Genomic DNA, 15,493 nt, shown 5'->3' on the forward strand with positions numbered 1-15,493 from the left:
GTGAGTTTGCTAGGAGGGATTTTTTTTTTTTTTTTTTAAAATGAACTATCTATATGTTAACTCCCTTGTTTCCTTTTGTATTTACCTGTTGGTGAAAAGATGCTTGATACCTTTTTTCCATTAGAGCTTGTCTGGTTATTCCATTACAGAAGTCTATGTTCCAGAAGGAAACCAACCCTTTGGCAATGATGTAATTTTCACAGGAAGGTTCAGGTTAGTTCTTTAACAGGCCGGATACCTTTCACGCCCTCTGGAGATGGAAAAAAGCAGCTCCACAGGTATAAGATAAATAATTTCAACCTGGTGTTTTTAATTTCAGTTAGAAATGGTTCTTAATGACAGACACGTTTACTTAATGATTCGCTTTGCCTTGATTACATTGTAACAAGCTGTGATGACTCCATCCTGCATTACTGTACATGGTCTCCTTAAAAAGGATTATGATTTCTGCAAAAGAGAATTAACTGCAGGAATATATTTTGAGATCATCTCCACAGCTTTCTTATTTTAGCTGACTAGCAAGTCCCATGTTATGAAAAAGAAGCAGATTTCTCATGCTGAAAGGCGCCGTGGTCATGCCTCTTCACTTCTAGCTGGATCATGGGGAATTTTACTTGTTTTTCAAACCATTTAGCTACAGTGAGAAGCTGCTTCTCTTGGAATGACTGTCCAATGAACTGAAGCCCAACTGGCAAGCCTCTCTCTGAAAGAGCTGAAGGAACATTTATGGCTGGCAGTCCTGAAAGAAAAGAGACACACATGCAAAGACTTAGTATTAAACAAATCCAGTTGGAATAATTTTTGTAGCAATTCTACTCTTAGAGCTGTTTTTATGTAGAGGAAAAAAACTAGTTTTTGCCAAGACAGGTTGGAACAGATGACCCTTGACATACCTTACAACCTGGTATTCTATGATTCTACTTAAAATAATTTCAGTCAATGAACTAAGGATACTGTTAGGTGATCACAAGAAATGAATTGGAGTGATTTAAGGAGTCAGCATCCTCTGAAAAGAGGATCAATGCTCCTAAGAAAGAGATTTTTGTCTCTGAAACTTGAATGAATTAATCTTATCTGCACCCCCCACCCATTTTAAAATCTAGTCTTACATTTTAAAGCATTTCATAAATAAACTATGCTTATACATGGTTAACACTGTAAGAGGCAAAAGAGGTGAAATATCTTGATTCTAAAGAAGAGGTTAAGTAACTGAAGGGAATGGACATTAAAAATGACTAAACAGGAAACCAGCTGAATTCCTGTCCCTGCTCACCAGCCATGTTTGCAGCCTGTGTTAGGATGTCATCTTGTGCGCTACGGGTTCTGTTGTCTTCTTTGATGAATTCCATATATGGTACTGCATCACTCAGAGTGGTAGGAGTGAGTAAAATATCAACACCGCTCCCAAAAACCTTCACAAAGTCACTGGCAATGAGACGTCTGACTTTCTGTGCCTTGACGAAGTAATTCTCATAGTTCCTAGAAAGAAATATGGACGTGAGGGCCTGACGCTAATTCCAAAAATACAGAACCTAATTTCTTAGTTACTGTAGAAAAGACAAGCCCAATATTCCTTCTGGTTAAAAGACTAACACTGGTACTTGAGTTTTTGATACACCAGAAGCATAGTCATCAAACATAGTGTTTATGCTCTGATAGCAATGAAGCTGTCAAAGAAGGAAGAGATGAGGGCATCCTGCTGAAGAAGGGTGAAGGGAAAACAAAACCCTAGTTTAAAATAAAAGTTGTTTTGATTTTTAGTTAATTATCACCTTTCTGAAACTAAAGCATGTATTGAATTTCACTGCAGGGCAGCACAGCAAAGCCTAGAAACAATACGGAAGTAAGCAGGCCTGGAAAATAGGCGTTAATCATTTAGGATTCAATCCAGCAAGATACTTAAAGCATGAGAAAAAGTCCCATCATCTAGGGAGGGCTCCAAATGGACTTAAAACTATGTATATGTTTGCAGTATACTTCTCTGTAGAGTACTGTCAAGAACTTATCTTTCCCTAACCTTTTTTTCTCATGTAAATTTGTACTCTATGAACTTCTAAACTGTCTTTACACAATTCTGAAGCAGAAACAAATCAGCTTTATCAACGATCTGGACGAGGGGATTGAGTGCACCCTCAGTAAGTTTGCAGACGACACCAAGTTGGGCCAGAGTGTTGATCTGCTTGAGGGTAGGAAGGCTCTGCAGAGGGGTCTGGACAGGCTGGGTCAATGGGATGAGGCCAACTGTATATTGAGATTCAACAAGGTCAAGTGCTGGGTCCTGCACGTGGGCCACAACAACCCCATGGAACGCTACAGGTGTTGGGAAGAGTGGCTGGAGAGCTGCCTGCCAGAAAAGGAACTGGGGGTGTTGGTTGACACCCAGCTGAACATGAGCCAGCAGTGTACCCAGGTGGCCAAGAAGGCCAACAGCATCCTGGCTTGTATCAGGAATAGAGTGGACAGCAGGAGCAGGGAAGTGATCATCGCCCTGTACTCGGCACTGGTGAGGCCGCACCTTGAATATTGTGTTCAGTTTTGGGCCCCTCAGTACAAGAAGGACATTGAGGTGCAGGAGCGTGTCCAGAGAAGGGCAACGAAGCTGGTGAAGGGTCTGGAGCATGTGTCTTATGAGGAGCGGCTGAGGGAGCTGGGGCTCTTTAGCCTGGATAAAACTAAGCTCAGGAGAGACCTTAGTGCTCTCTACAACCTCCTTTCAGGTAGTTGTAGCGAGGTGGGGGTCGCTCCCTTCTCCCAAGTAACAAGCGATAGAACAAGAGGAAATGGCCTCAAGTTGCACCAGGGGAGGTTTAGACTGGGTACTAGGAAAAATTTCTTCACCAAAAGGTTTGTCAAGCATTGGAACAGGCTGCCCTGTTGGAGGTACCCTGTAAGTGGTACCTTCCCTGGAGGTATTTAAAAAGACGTGTAGATGTGATGCTTAGGGACATGGTTTAGCAGTGGACTTGGCAGTGCCAGGTTAGCAGTTGGACTTGATCCTAAATGTCTTTTCCAACCTAAATTGTTCTATGTCTATTGTTCCTTTCAATTTCATATGCAGAACTGGTAAGCGTCGAATCCCCAAATTCAGAGAAATTCAGTTTCAAAAGTAACCACCATCTAAACCCACAGCTATTCTACAAAAAAAAAAAAATCCCCCCCCACCAAACCCAAAACCAAACCACAGAGTGGGGTATTAACAACTGCTACATGCCAGAGTGTCTGTAGATAAAACAACTGAAAACTGTCCCAAAGCCACTTCTTTTTTAGAGTAATTTAAAGATTTACATTTCTGAAAAATTGCAACGAAAATGGTTAGAATCAATAACAGACTGCAGATTCAAGATAAGAATTTATATACCATGGGAATTGGCCATTTTTTCTACAGTCATTTCTGAAATCATTCTAGCTGTTAACATCAGAAAAACAGTAAAAGGAAAAAAACAGACCTCCAACAATATCTGAAACCAGAAAGACTATTTTGGGTTCTAAAAAAAAGGGGAGCGGGGGGAAATACTGTTAAATCAAGCACATGCTCTCTATTAATTCTGATACAATATGGACAAGCTTCCATTCCTTCCTGAACAATCACCTAGTTATTTCACAGATTTTAAAAGCAGATAAAAATAATCTGTAAAATGCAACATTTTCAGGAGACACAGATGGTTTTTCTCTACTATTTATTCTAAGAATGCTTTCTGAACCCTGGGTTCTGTTCTTCAAAAGCAATTTACTGTGGACGGGAACAGGACCCTCCTCTTCAATCTTGATGGAAGCGAATTGTATATTCATTCACAGAATAGTGAGCTACATGAATTTTAAGGCAGCCTTAGGAAAGCTGATCTGGACAGTTGTAACAAGAAGGAGCACACTTGGCAGGAATATCGGCATTCCATAAAAGCTGGTTGTTACATACTGACTGACAACATTCCTGTCTCTGCGAGCAATTAGACGTCACATCTGATGAATACTCTTGCTGACAGAGCTCTTTCTGTAGTGCTTTGAGATTGATTACACGACTAATATTTGTTAGTATCTGAACAAATTAAGACAGAGAAAAACAGCACTTTTGCTAACATAAATCAGGACTGTTGGATAAGACTGAAAACTAAGAAAAAAAGTCAAATTGATCCATGCACCAACTTCTCTACATCAGCTGTATAAAAATATGTCTAAAAGACATTAGTTCAGTACCTTTGCCAGTGCCTTCCTTTCCCTGTATACTGAGGCAAAGAGCTATAGTTAATTTAATTACTGTATCTTCTGGCTTTCTCTAGAAGACCTCACTAGAATGTACCAACAGTTGTTCTATGCAGTTTTAATGAGGTTAACAGCTACAGAACTTTTAACACTACGACAGTAATGGCTTCAGCATGATTTTAATGTCATACCATAGGACAGATTTTTTTCTTAATTTAACTAATGGGTGGAAATAATAGTCTGGTAGGAAAAAAGAATAAAAAAATCACGAAGTTGTTTTACTTATATAATAAAGGAGGCTCACTGGTAAGGCTACAGGAAAACATCTTCATTCATTATTAACAATTCACTAGGTATTATATTGCTAAAGCAATAATAATAATACAAGTAGCTACTAGTGTAAGGCAAATTTTTTTCATGTCAAGATGAACAATTAATCATCACTTGCTTAAAAAATTGTTAACTTGGCAAATTTGAGTTTCAAGATGTTCTGCTTACTGTTTCAACAAGAAATAGTTTCCTGACAGAATTCTTCCTCTTACAACATCATTAAAGCCTTCTCGTCGTGTTGCAGCATACATACTTTCTGTGGAATTGTTCATGTCAGAACGGTGTCCTGAAAAGAAAAAGCAATTTGGAAAGTAATACTTTTTGTAATCCTTAAGTTTTAACAACATAAGGTAATGTTATACATAATAATACAATAGGCTACTGTTTGCTGCAGTCTGACATGCTACTATTCCGGAAAAACAACAAAGCATATTCCTGTTTTGTTACAGAAATATTACATAGATTTTAAACCCAGACACTCACATGCCTACAAGTGAAATATATTAAAACATGTATTTATTTACTCGTTTTTATTTGGACAGGGTTTTTACTCTATTCTGTCTTGGAGAAATAACACCAAGCATTCAACCACGAAAAGCATATCTGTTATAACTAATACTTTTTAATGGCATCCAGCAATGTTTCTATTGTCTGAGAAAAAAGTTTTTTCAAAGGACTTACCATATTCCAGTCCATCAAACCTGGCCATATTTGATGCCACTTCTGCTGTGCACAGCACATGATAGCAGACAATTGAGTAACGAGTGTGTGGTAGACTCACTTCAATTACTTTAGCACCTGCATTCTTAAAGAGGTCAGTAGCCTTTGACCAGAGAGCCAAAATTTCACTAGAAAGCCCCGGTGCATGATATTCCTTAGAGAAAAACAAGAAGGGGAGTGATTTTACATACTGGCTTACTTCTAATGGCAACCAAAATACTAAAAATAAATACACTGAAAACTGTTACCTCACCACTATATGATTTAAAGGCTTCTTGCATCTACTAAATATTATAAAATCAAGCAGTATTAAATTAACAGAATTCAGTCTTCTAAGAATATTATGTTAATCTCAGTAGGATCAACCCACATATTGCAGACCATGGAATTTCAGCAGTTTCTTCTGAAGGAGAAATTACCCAGTTATCCACTTATTTGTCTATTCACAGAAACTGTACTGCACTGCTCTGCAGTTCGTTGGTAGAAACTCTTCAGGTTTAAATCCTAATGCTAGGGCTGCTGTGAGTAGGAAAGATAAAAATAAATTATGGCCACAGCATATCAGTGGCAACTGGCATGCCTCACTGAAATGAACAAAACAAGTCACCAAAGAAGAACTACAATCAAGGGGTTGGGAGAAGATTTAGACAAGCTACATTGCTGTTTAATAGCCAAGTTAAAGCCGTTCTATTAAAATTCTCTATTTTTGAAGGTACTTGCTTTAGTTCTAACTCACTATATCGGTGTCCTAATACTGTCTGATTTCTGAGCAGCTACAACCCATGTTTAATATATGCATGTATCTGTTTAGGATAATCTGTAGCAGTAGAAAACAACTGTCCAAAGGATATGAATAATTAACAATACCACTATTTTAGAGTTATCTAAATCTAAACAGTATGCAGCTAATTAATTTTCTAGGCACACAATTTTTTTGGTTCACAGTCCCTGAATAATTGGTCAGTGGACATCTGTTTACCACATTAAATCTTTTGGTATACCTGTCCTAGCACAGCTTCAAATCTGAGAATCAAACTAATAAATGTTATTCACATTACCCCTTTGAAGACAGAGCCTTTACTAAATTATAAATAGGCTGAAGTCCCAAACTGCAAGTATCCTTATAGTTACAAACATGATTGAACTGCATACATCAGAAGCCAGATTACAGTTGTCTTCCAATCCTTATTAGAGCTCTGTGAATCACAGCTCCTTGTACTACTCGTGTGCCTTTAAAATTCTGCTTTGTATTAATACAGTGACATTTAGACAAGCATCTCAAAGCACTGCACAAACAATACTAACCTCACTGCATGAGAAAGCACTAAGAGCAACTTGTTTGAGGTTATACAGGTGACTGGTAAGAGAGCAACAGAGAGAAACAAGAACTGAAGTTCCCCATTTCCCTTGGAACTTCCTGACAGTGCCTCCCATGACAACGACAAAATATTTTAGATGAAGCATTAGCATATGCTCACTCCAAATTGCCTGCACAAGCAACAGAGCACATACTGCTCTTTCCCAGGAGCTGCTCGTACTGCCTTCACTGTTTCAAATCATGAGAGACTGGGAGGTGATGGGCAAGACATATTTTTTGTTAGATCTTCTATTTGCTGTTCCTTCCAACAAGTGTTGACAGAATTTAAGTGTTACCTTTGGAATTCCTATTGAGAGCTTGCTAACATCTGTCAAATCAGATAGTTCAAATGGCTTAAAGTTGTCCTGAATTGTGGTAGAGTCTTTAGGATCATGTCCAGCAAGTGAACCTGAAATATGACATGACATACAAAGAACAGGAAAATGTACATTGGGTAGCCAGAATTCAATTTGTTTTGAGACAATATTGTAAACAAAGATATGTTGTATACAAAGACATATGTAGTAGTAATACCTAACACAACTGCTGCATCATCCACGCATCTGGTTAAGATTCCTGGTACATCCATCGAGTTCACTAGAGGAATGAGACCATGGCGAGAGATCAGTCCATATGTTGGCTTTAAACCTACTACGCCACAGTGAGCAGCAGGGTTTCGGGTAGATCCTCCTGTGTCTGACCCTAAGGCTCTATGGTTTCAAAAGGATTATCATTAGTAAAATAATTCAGAAAGTTTCCAAATAATAAAAATGTATGGTTTTAAGACACATGGATTTAAAAAATGTGTGAATTCTTCCAGATTAGAAGTCATAATCACACAGCCTAAATTTCAGTCTGCTCCTTATGTCTGCTATTTTTTATCTGTTCTCTTATTTTTCTTAGGGTCTCTGAATTAGCCACTGGGAGAGCCCAGTCCTCTTCACAAAGCAGAGGTAGATAGGTAGAATTTAGGCCATCTGAATATGGCCCTACATATCTACTTCCACTTCGCCTGTTGGTCTGTTCCAATTCTGTGCACTCCAAAAGATACACCTCATGTGATTTAGCATACAATTTTCAGACATTGATAGCTTATTCAGTAGCCAATACACTATGAAGCAGCATCTTCCAGTATACAAATACTTCTTGCCCCAGTAAGAGGGCATACTTTTCAAAGTCTAGGATGTTTTTCCCGTTTCCAAACCTACAAAGCATAGCATCAGAACTCCCAGCTTACAGTAGCTTAGGTACAATTTTATGATACTAGTTTTTCTTAAGTTAACTTTTTTTGTTCTTTCACAGGTGAAACCTTGTTCTTTCTACATGGAAATTTTTATTTCAAAAAACTATAATGGAACTGGAAATTCATACTGAAATGAAACCTGCTCTTCTCTTGTTTTTAATAATTTTAACACCAGCACCATTTAGAAAATAAAACAGCTTTCATCCAAACCTTTGCCAAAAATAAATCGAACTTCAGAAGGAGGTATAATTTTTATTGAGGTGGTAAATGTGGCTTTTCCCATAGGCATCTGTTTCTGAGATGGCTGAACCAATTCAATTGGCTTTGCTGAAGTGGAATTTTTTCAAAGCTTTTAGTGTTGATATAAAACATCTTCAATTTTGTAGCATTTCTGTACATCCAAATCTCAAATTGAAAAGACAAAGACTGGCAACATTCCTGATGCTTGAAAGAAATAATAGAGTGGATATACAAGAGGTTATGGGCAATAAAATAGCTGGATGAAAAATATCCCTGATCTGACAACGTGCTGAGCAGTGCAAAACGGGAGTTCGGCATGCCCAGTAACATAAGAGAAGGTGCCAGACCCTATCAGGATCAGCCCATCCTGGCTCAGGACAAGGACCAGCCGTCCTTGGGAATGGCTGCACTGAGTTCAGTTTCAACAGTATTAAAACATTGAGTACATTACAGCCTAGCAAATGGCAAGGAGGAAAGGTATAATTTTTAAAAATAATACAATAAATCAGTCTTTGTATCTAAAAGCAGAGTATTTTTTCTAAAAAGCTGTAATCAACATCAGCAAAAAATATTTTAACAATAAAGTAGATGCTTATAATATAGTTATGGGTAAACAATGACACAGTAACTAAAGAGCATTCTTAAACACCTTCCAGTTAAGAGCTCAACTGAAATAATCTTCCATAAAATGTGCTCCACTATGTAGCTCTAAAAACTGCATAAAATGAAAGGTGTAATGTTTTAAGGATCAGATTGCTTTTAACAGTTGGATGGGGAAGATAGTATTGACAGCTGATTGGTTAAATAGCGCGTTGCTATTCCATGCAGAAAATAATTATTGTAAAATAAAAAAATCCAGCTTGTTTAAATTCCTTTAAAGAAAAAAAAAACACATAAAAAAACCCCAAAACCTAAAACTGCCTTTTAACTTTTTAAAACAGACAAGTTTGTAAGTATCTGTGAGTATCTGTGTATCCTTTTGTTAAGTCAGGGATTTGAAAGCTTTTAGATCCCAAATCTCATGTATTATTACATAACTCTGCTATAAAAACAAAGGAGGGAAGATTATCATACTGTTGTTACAAATTAAGAGATCTCCTCATTTGCTGAATTACATTTTCAGCGTGTATTTGTGTAATGCACTTACCAAGGAAGAGGATGTGTCACAAGCCCCATGTTAATTTTAAGAGAGTATGCGGGAATAACAATAAAACTGCTGTTCCTTTACTGCCATTATCATTTTATTTCACGCAGTGCAAAATGGTCATATCAGCATGCTGAAAAACACTCAAAATAAGTCTAAATTTGCCTACGTGGATTCATTCTGGCTTCACAATATGCCATGAATAAACAAGGGATGCTGAAATAAATTCTTGCATGCCAGTGCAACTAACCCTCCCATTTCAAACTAGATTATGAGAAAATTATAAAACTAAAACCTTCCAACATATCGAGACATTTAATAAAAAACAATTTTAAAAAGCCTCTTACGCAAAACATGTGAAAGATGACACAGCAGCCGCGCTGCCTCCTGAGCTCCCTCCCGTTATTACCCAGTTAGACTCTTCGTCCTCAGAATGGGATTTTGGGACAGATTTTTCCTTGTACTGTCTTGAGTAACTCCAGGGATTTCTGACTGGTCCAAATACCCCATCTGTACTCCCAGATCTAAGATAATTAGACAGAACAAATAGAGACAGAAGTGACAGATGACACACTGCATTCACCAAGTTTTTTTCTTTATCCAATTCCTCATCCTTCACCCTAGCAAATTCAATTTCAACTCAAAAAGACCGTGTACCTAAATCACTGTGCAGTCAGCTTCAACAATGTTACACAGAATTGTTAAGTTTATAGATCTTCATCCCTTTCAACTCATACCTCCAACTTTTGCTAATACCACTGAAAAGAATGTAATCACACAAAGTATAAAACTGATTTAAGCTATGTAACAGTAAAGCTGCATATCAGCTTCAAAAGAAAGATCTTCTGGTTTCCTTACGCTCCCTTGTCATTTTGAAAAGTCAAAAGATGATGACCACAGTCTTGTGGAAAACCATGCTGCTAGAGGTGGGGGAAAGCCCTGCAATAGCAAGAACAAGCACCTCTACATAAATCACACACTATTACTCACTCTGCAGTCCTCTTCTGAGGCCACAGTTTGCTGGTCCAGCATGTTAAACTGGCTTCTCAGAATCTGGTTTCAGTCAGCTTGTGGTCACCTAAGCACAAGCTGCCAACAGTAGCGGGGGCAGGAGGTACTTTCCTCCTTCCTCACAACCTCCACACCATGTTCCCCCTGACTCCAGGGTGCCAGTGACATCAGCCAGTGTCATCAGAGTGGGCAGCTGACACTGCAGTTGAAAACTAACCTTACTGAGCTATCATTACTTTTGAGCTGGATCAGCTTCCTGATCAAGCTCATGGTGCAGCTGTGTTACTGCTAGCATAAGACAACAAACACATAACACAAACACACAGACCAGAGATGAGAGGCCAGTGGTGGGATAAACCTTTATAGGAGTATTGTGTGCTTTAATGAGCTTAGACTAGTTGTAATACTGCGTATCAGGGTTTCTTCTGAGCTTTTTCCCTGCTCTTCCTCTGAAGAGTCTCTTTGATACAAAAATGACTTTATCCAAAACAATACAGTCAAAGTATTTCCACCCCATCCATGTGAATTCCCAATCAAATCTCCGTCTTCAGTTTAGGTAAAATAAAAACAAAACCAAAAGACAACACTTATTGTTTGTAATAGTGTGCTGGTTTTGGCTGAGAAAGAGTGAATTCTCTTCACCCCTATAGTAGTCAGGGGCCTTTCCAGCTTCCCATTCTCTGCCACATGGGCAGGAGGCTGGGAGGGGCGAGGCCACAGCCAGGACAGCTGACCCTGACTGGCCAAGGGGATGTTCATTCTGTACCATGTGACGCCATGACCAGTACATTAACCGGGGCAGCTGGCACGTGGGGAGGGCAGTTGCGGCTCGGGGACCGGTGGCGTCGGGTTGGCGGGCAGCTGCATCACGTGCTGGTTGTTTCAGTTGTTCATTCCCCCTTCCCCGGGTTTTGTACCCCTCTCATTGTTTTCTTTTCCATTGCATTATTGTTGCTGCTGTTGTTATTGTTTTACTTTAATTATTAAACGGTTCTGATCTCAACCTGTGAGCTCTACCCTTCTGATTCTCTCCCCCATCCCACCAGTGGCGGAGTGAGCAAGCAGCTGTGTGGGGCTGAGTTGCCGGCTAAACCACAACAAACAGGTAACTAGTCTCAGATCTTCCTTTCCAGATCCAGCAGCTGTGGTGACAGAGACTCCCATTCCTAATGGCCCAGTGCCATTCTGGCCCAGAAGCCCAGCCCTTCTATAGCTTGGTTGCCTTCACTGATTTGCTGGAGAATCAATTTGTGAGAGCATTTTCCAATGTGCTCCTGACAAAAAAGTCACCAGCATTAGCTTAGGCAATTTAAAGTGTTGCTCTAGATTAGCCTGTTTGCAGTGAATCAGGGAGTACTCATACAAATTACTCTGGCGGCTGACTGGCAGAGGCTGCCATTGGGGGCATGATAATAATTAGCTAAGCGCCAAAAAACATCAGTAAGGAGAGAGAAAAAGGCAGCAATTAACTGGTGGTGTAACCAATTCTACTAACACACTACTGGATCTGGAAGAAGCCTGCTTGTCCTTGGCCTTCTGCAAAGGCTGCACTGCTTCATCCCCCTCAAACACAGCTATAATCAAACATCATGTTCATAAAACTCAGCATTTATATAATTTACACAACAGTATAAATGCTCAGGGAGAAATTCACGCAACTCTATATAGTCTTCACAGGTAAGCATTAATTATTTTCTAACCTCACAGAAAGAGGAGTTAAGGATTACAAGTAGATCAGAACAGATGGTATATATTTTATTTAATGTGCAATCACACATTAAAAATAATAAACATCACTCACCCCATGGCAAATTCATCTAGGTTTGTTTTTCCTAAAAGCACAGCTCCCTGATCCAGTAATTTCTGAACTACTGTAGCATTGTAAGGAGAAATATAACCTGAAAACAATCAGAAAAATTAAGAGTGATTGGTGAGACACAGCTGATGCAGAAGTGGCTACTTCGAACACTTCAGAGTTGTAAATATTTATGCATAAGAATTGTCAGTTCACAGTTCCAAAATTTTGCTTCAAGTTAACAAGAGTACTTTCAAATTTAGCAAAAGTAAATAAAATGCTGGGGTTTTTTGCAATGTCTTTTTTTTTTTCTTCCACAACTTACAACTCAGTAATTCTGGATTATACATCTCTAGAGTGTGGAGCTAAGACTTCACATAAACAAGATATCATAAGGGCAGCAAATTACTGCATTCAGCCAATCTGCAGGAACTGCTTAAATTAGAAGAAATGGGAAACAGCTCTTTACAGAAAAGCACTAAGCTATCTTGAATTACCTCTCATTACCATGAGGTAAAGGAGCCTGTGGTTAACCACAAGCTGAAATACTAACTGGCTATATCCTGTCATCAAACATCTGCATCCATGATCACTTAGACCTTACATAAACTAGGATGAGAATCATGATGCCTACAGATCCTGAGTAGCAACCAATTCCTTTTGTGAATATTGATGGGTTTCTCCACCCTCAACAGGAACAACAAGGACAACATCACTCCTAATACTCACAGCTGTGACACTGCAATCAAACCACAGTGGGTCTGAGAATGTGCTTTAAGGAAAAGCATCTCGAAGAACTTTGCTATTTTAAGAAGTTTTATGTTATATTTTGTTTTTTCTGCTATTAAAAAACCCCATAACCAGATCAGGGTTTCACTGATTCACTTGAACCATCTTCCACAAAACTCTTCAGTTTTACTTTATGCTGAATCATAGAATCATTAAGGTTGGAAAAGACCTCTAAGGTCATCAAGTCCAACTGTCAACCCAGCATAAATAAAAGAGATAAAAGAAATGTTTTCTACTTTTGCTTTTACTACGAAAACATTCTAATGTCTTGAAAATGTTCATGGCATGTTAACAGAAACAATGAGCTTAGGAAATGTCAAAAAATTAAAAAAGCCTTATAGAATGTGTTTTTATATCAGGAACATAGAGAAAAGAATTGTTAATGTCTACTCTTCCTACAGCCATATGAAAAAACTACTTAAGTCAACAGTTATCAACAGAACAACAACAAAGACGACTGTCTTTGGATTTTGCTAGACAGAACAGTACTGACTGCTCTCCTGTGGACCTAAAAGTAAAAGCAAAATGTGAACTATAGAACAATCCTATTTTAGTTTAATACAGGTTATAATAGGCTATTTACTTTATTACAGGCTGTAATAAACATTGTGTTGTTAAAAGCATGTAACTATATGAATAAAGGAGATAATGTGCTTACAGAAAAAACCAAAAAGCATCTGTAATACCAGATGAGCTTGGCAGAATAAATTAGACAAATATATTTCCTCAAATGAGTTCAGCTCATTTTTTAAAAATATTAGATTTCTGGAAGACTCCAACTCCATAAACCCTCTAAAGAGAAGAGCAAGAGCTCCAAAATGAGATCTGATTTTACTTTAAAAGCTCTACTGTACCTTTTAGCATGTTTGATGCACATGTTGTCTCAATGCCAGCTGTATTGAAGTTGTCTTTCACTGCAATAGGAATTCCATCCAAAACACCCAGTGGCTGACCTGCATTAGGAATTATTGCAAGGACAACAGAGATTAAAGCAAAGTGTGCTATATTTATAGCCTTCCTACCAATTACAGTTTATTTTACATGTCCCTTCGGATGTTTTCTGGAAGCATGAATGCTATCCACTTAGTGTTTGATAGTGGTCTGTTAAACTTTCAAGAACCATCTTCCATTCTAGCTCTATCATTGAGCATCCTGCCAAAACCAGACCTGGCCCCGCAGGGCTAAGCGGAAGCGTCTAAGCCTGCAAGACAGGCAGCTGCTTTCATATGGATTAGCTATCCCAAAGGAGTGCTTACCTCTTCAAATGTGACCATGTAATGCTTATTTCAGCCATAGGTGCTGCCTAAATCTACTCCATCCCTAGGCTGGGAGCCATAAATTCTGCCTACCTGACATACACAGTAGATATGATCTAAAAAATTACTGAAGCAGAGAAAATCTTCCTTAAGTGATCAATTATCCATCATTCAGGAAAAAAAACTTAAAATTAAAAGGCCTATGTCAGGAAGCAAAACACTCTGGCTGGCAATTTTCTTAAGCTGACAAAGGACAGCATGTGTCACCCAGGAAGGCAAAAAAAAAGTGCCCTGTTAGGTGAAAATTTCCCTTTTCTGTCTTCCTGGAAATGCGGAGGAAAATGAGAACAGTCAGCCTCTAAATACTGGAGATAACAGGACTAAATGTTGTTCTGTTCACCAACCAATAACTGCAATTAGCAAAGTTGCTTTATTTTTATTTGCGTTCTTAATCGAAAACCTGACAGGCTGAGCGAGCCAGGTGTTTTATCTACCCTGGTCAACCGGCCTGCAAAAGACCACTGCATCTTCCTGTTTGTGGTAGCTGTTGGCTACCAATTCAAAATAAACTGCTGAGGGAAAGCACAGCCAACCAGCAGCAGTGAGGTTCAAGAAGCCTGTTTAATCTGCAGTGCCTGGTTTGGTCCAGGTTTTGCCTCTGATTTTTTAACTGAATACACTACTGGGTGCCAAGCATACACCCACAAGCATGCAGCCGCAGAAGCCTCAACGGCAAGCCTCACCTCCTGATAGTCAAAGGAGGAGTGCATACATCTCCTTTAAAAAGAAAACGTGCTTCACCTAAGACAGGAACTCCTCCGCAGCAGCTTTTTAAGGACTAATATCAAGTATGAGGAAACATACCTCTTCTGTATCTTTCCTCTGATTCTTCAGCCTGCTTTAAAGCAGTTTCTTCCGCTACGGTAATATAAGCATTGAGAAACCTGGTGCTTTTGATGAGGGAAAGGCACTTCTGGCAGAGGTCCGTCGGAGTGACGCGTCCTTCCCTCAAAGCTTTCGAAACCTGAAAGCGCAATCCCCCACTCAAGGCAGCCGGCTGACAGAGTCCGCTTCGCGGCGCGAAGGGGACAAAGCGCCATCCCCGCTGCCAGTTCGGGAAAGAGCTGGCAGCTGGAAGGGCACCCGCCCGCCGCCCCGGGCCTCGGGCAGGGGGGACGGGAGGTGACACCGCGACGGGCCCCCTCGCCCCGCTCACCTTGCGAGCCCGCCCCGCCCCCTCCCCGCGCCGCGGCGGCCCGCCGGGCGGGCTGCCAACACTCACCTCACAGAGAGAGACGCGCAGCATGGCGCCCCGACCCCGCCACCTCACAGCCGCCGGTCCGCCGCCGCCTTTCTCCCGCCGCGGCGGCTGGGCGCCGCCATCTTGCCGCAACACCGAGCGGCACCATTG

At 39.8% G+C, this 15,493-nt stretch overlaps 1 protein-coding gene across 1 annotated transcript; it reads right to left on the minus strand.

Annotated features, from left to right (window-relative positions):
• Window positions 1-281: 281 nt before the first annotated feature.
• Window positions 282-15,489, minus strand: QRSL1 (glutaminyl-tRNA amidotransferase subunit QRSL1). Its single transcript, XM_064447524.1, has 11 exons — window positions 15,365-15,489; window positions 14,947-15,106; window positions 13,681-13,779; window positions 12,044-12,140; window positions 9,579-9,755; window positions 7,139-7,314; window positions 6,901-7,013; window positions 5,209-5,401; window positions 4,696-4,813; window positions 1,274-1,479; window positions 282-739 (listed from the first exon to the last, which is right to left on the minus strand). Exons 1-11 carry the CDS (start codon window positions 15,386-15,388, stop codon window positions 531-533), a joined length of 1,572 nt encoding a protein of 523 aa, XP_064303594.1. The 5' UTR covers window positions 15,389-15,489; the 3' UTR covers window positions 282-530.
• Window positions 15,490-15,493: the final 4 nt, after the last annotated feature.

Source organism: Phalacrocorax carbo, chromosome 3, assembly GCF_963921805.1.
Source record: "Phalacrocorax carbo chromosome 3, bPhaCar2.1, whole genome shotgun sequence".
Lineage (NCBI taxonomy): Eukaryota > Metazoa > Chordata > Aves > Suliformes > Phalacrocoracidae > Phalacrocorax > Phalacrocorax carbo.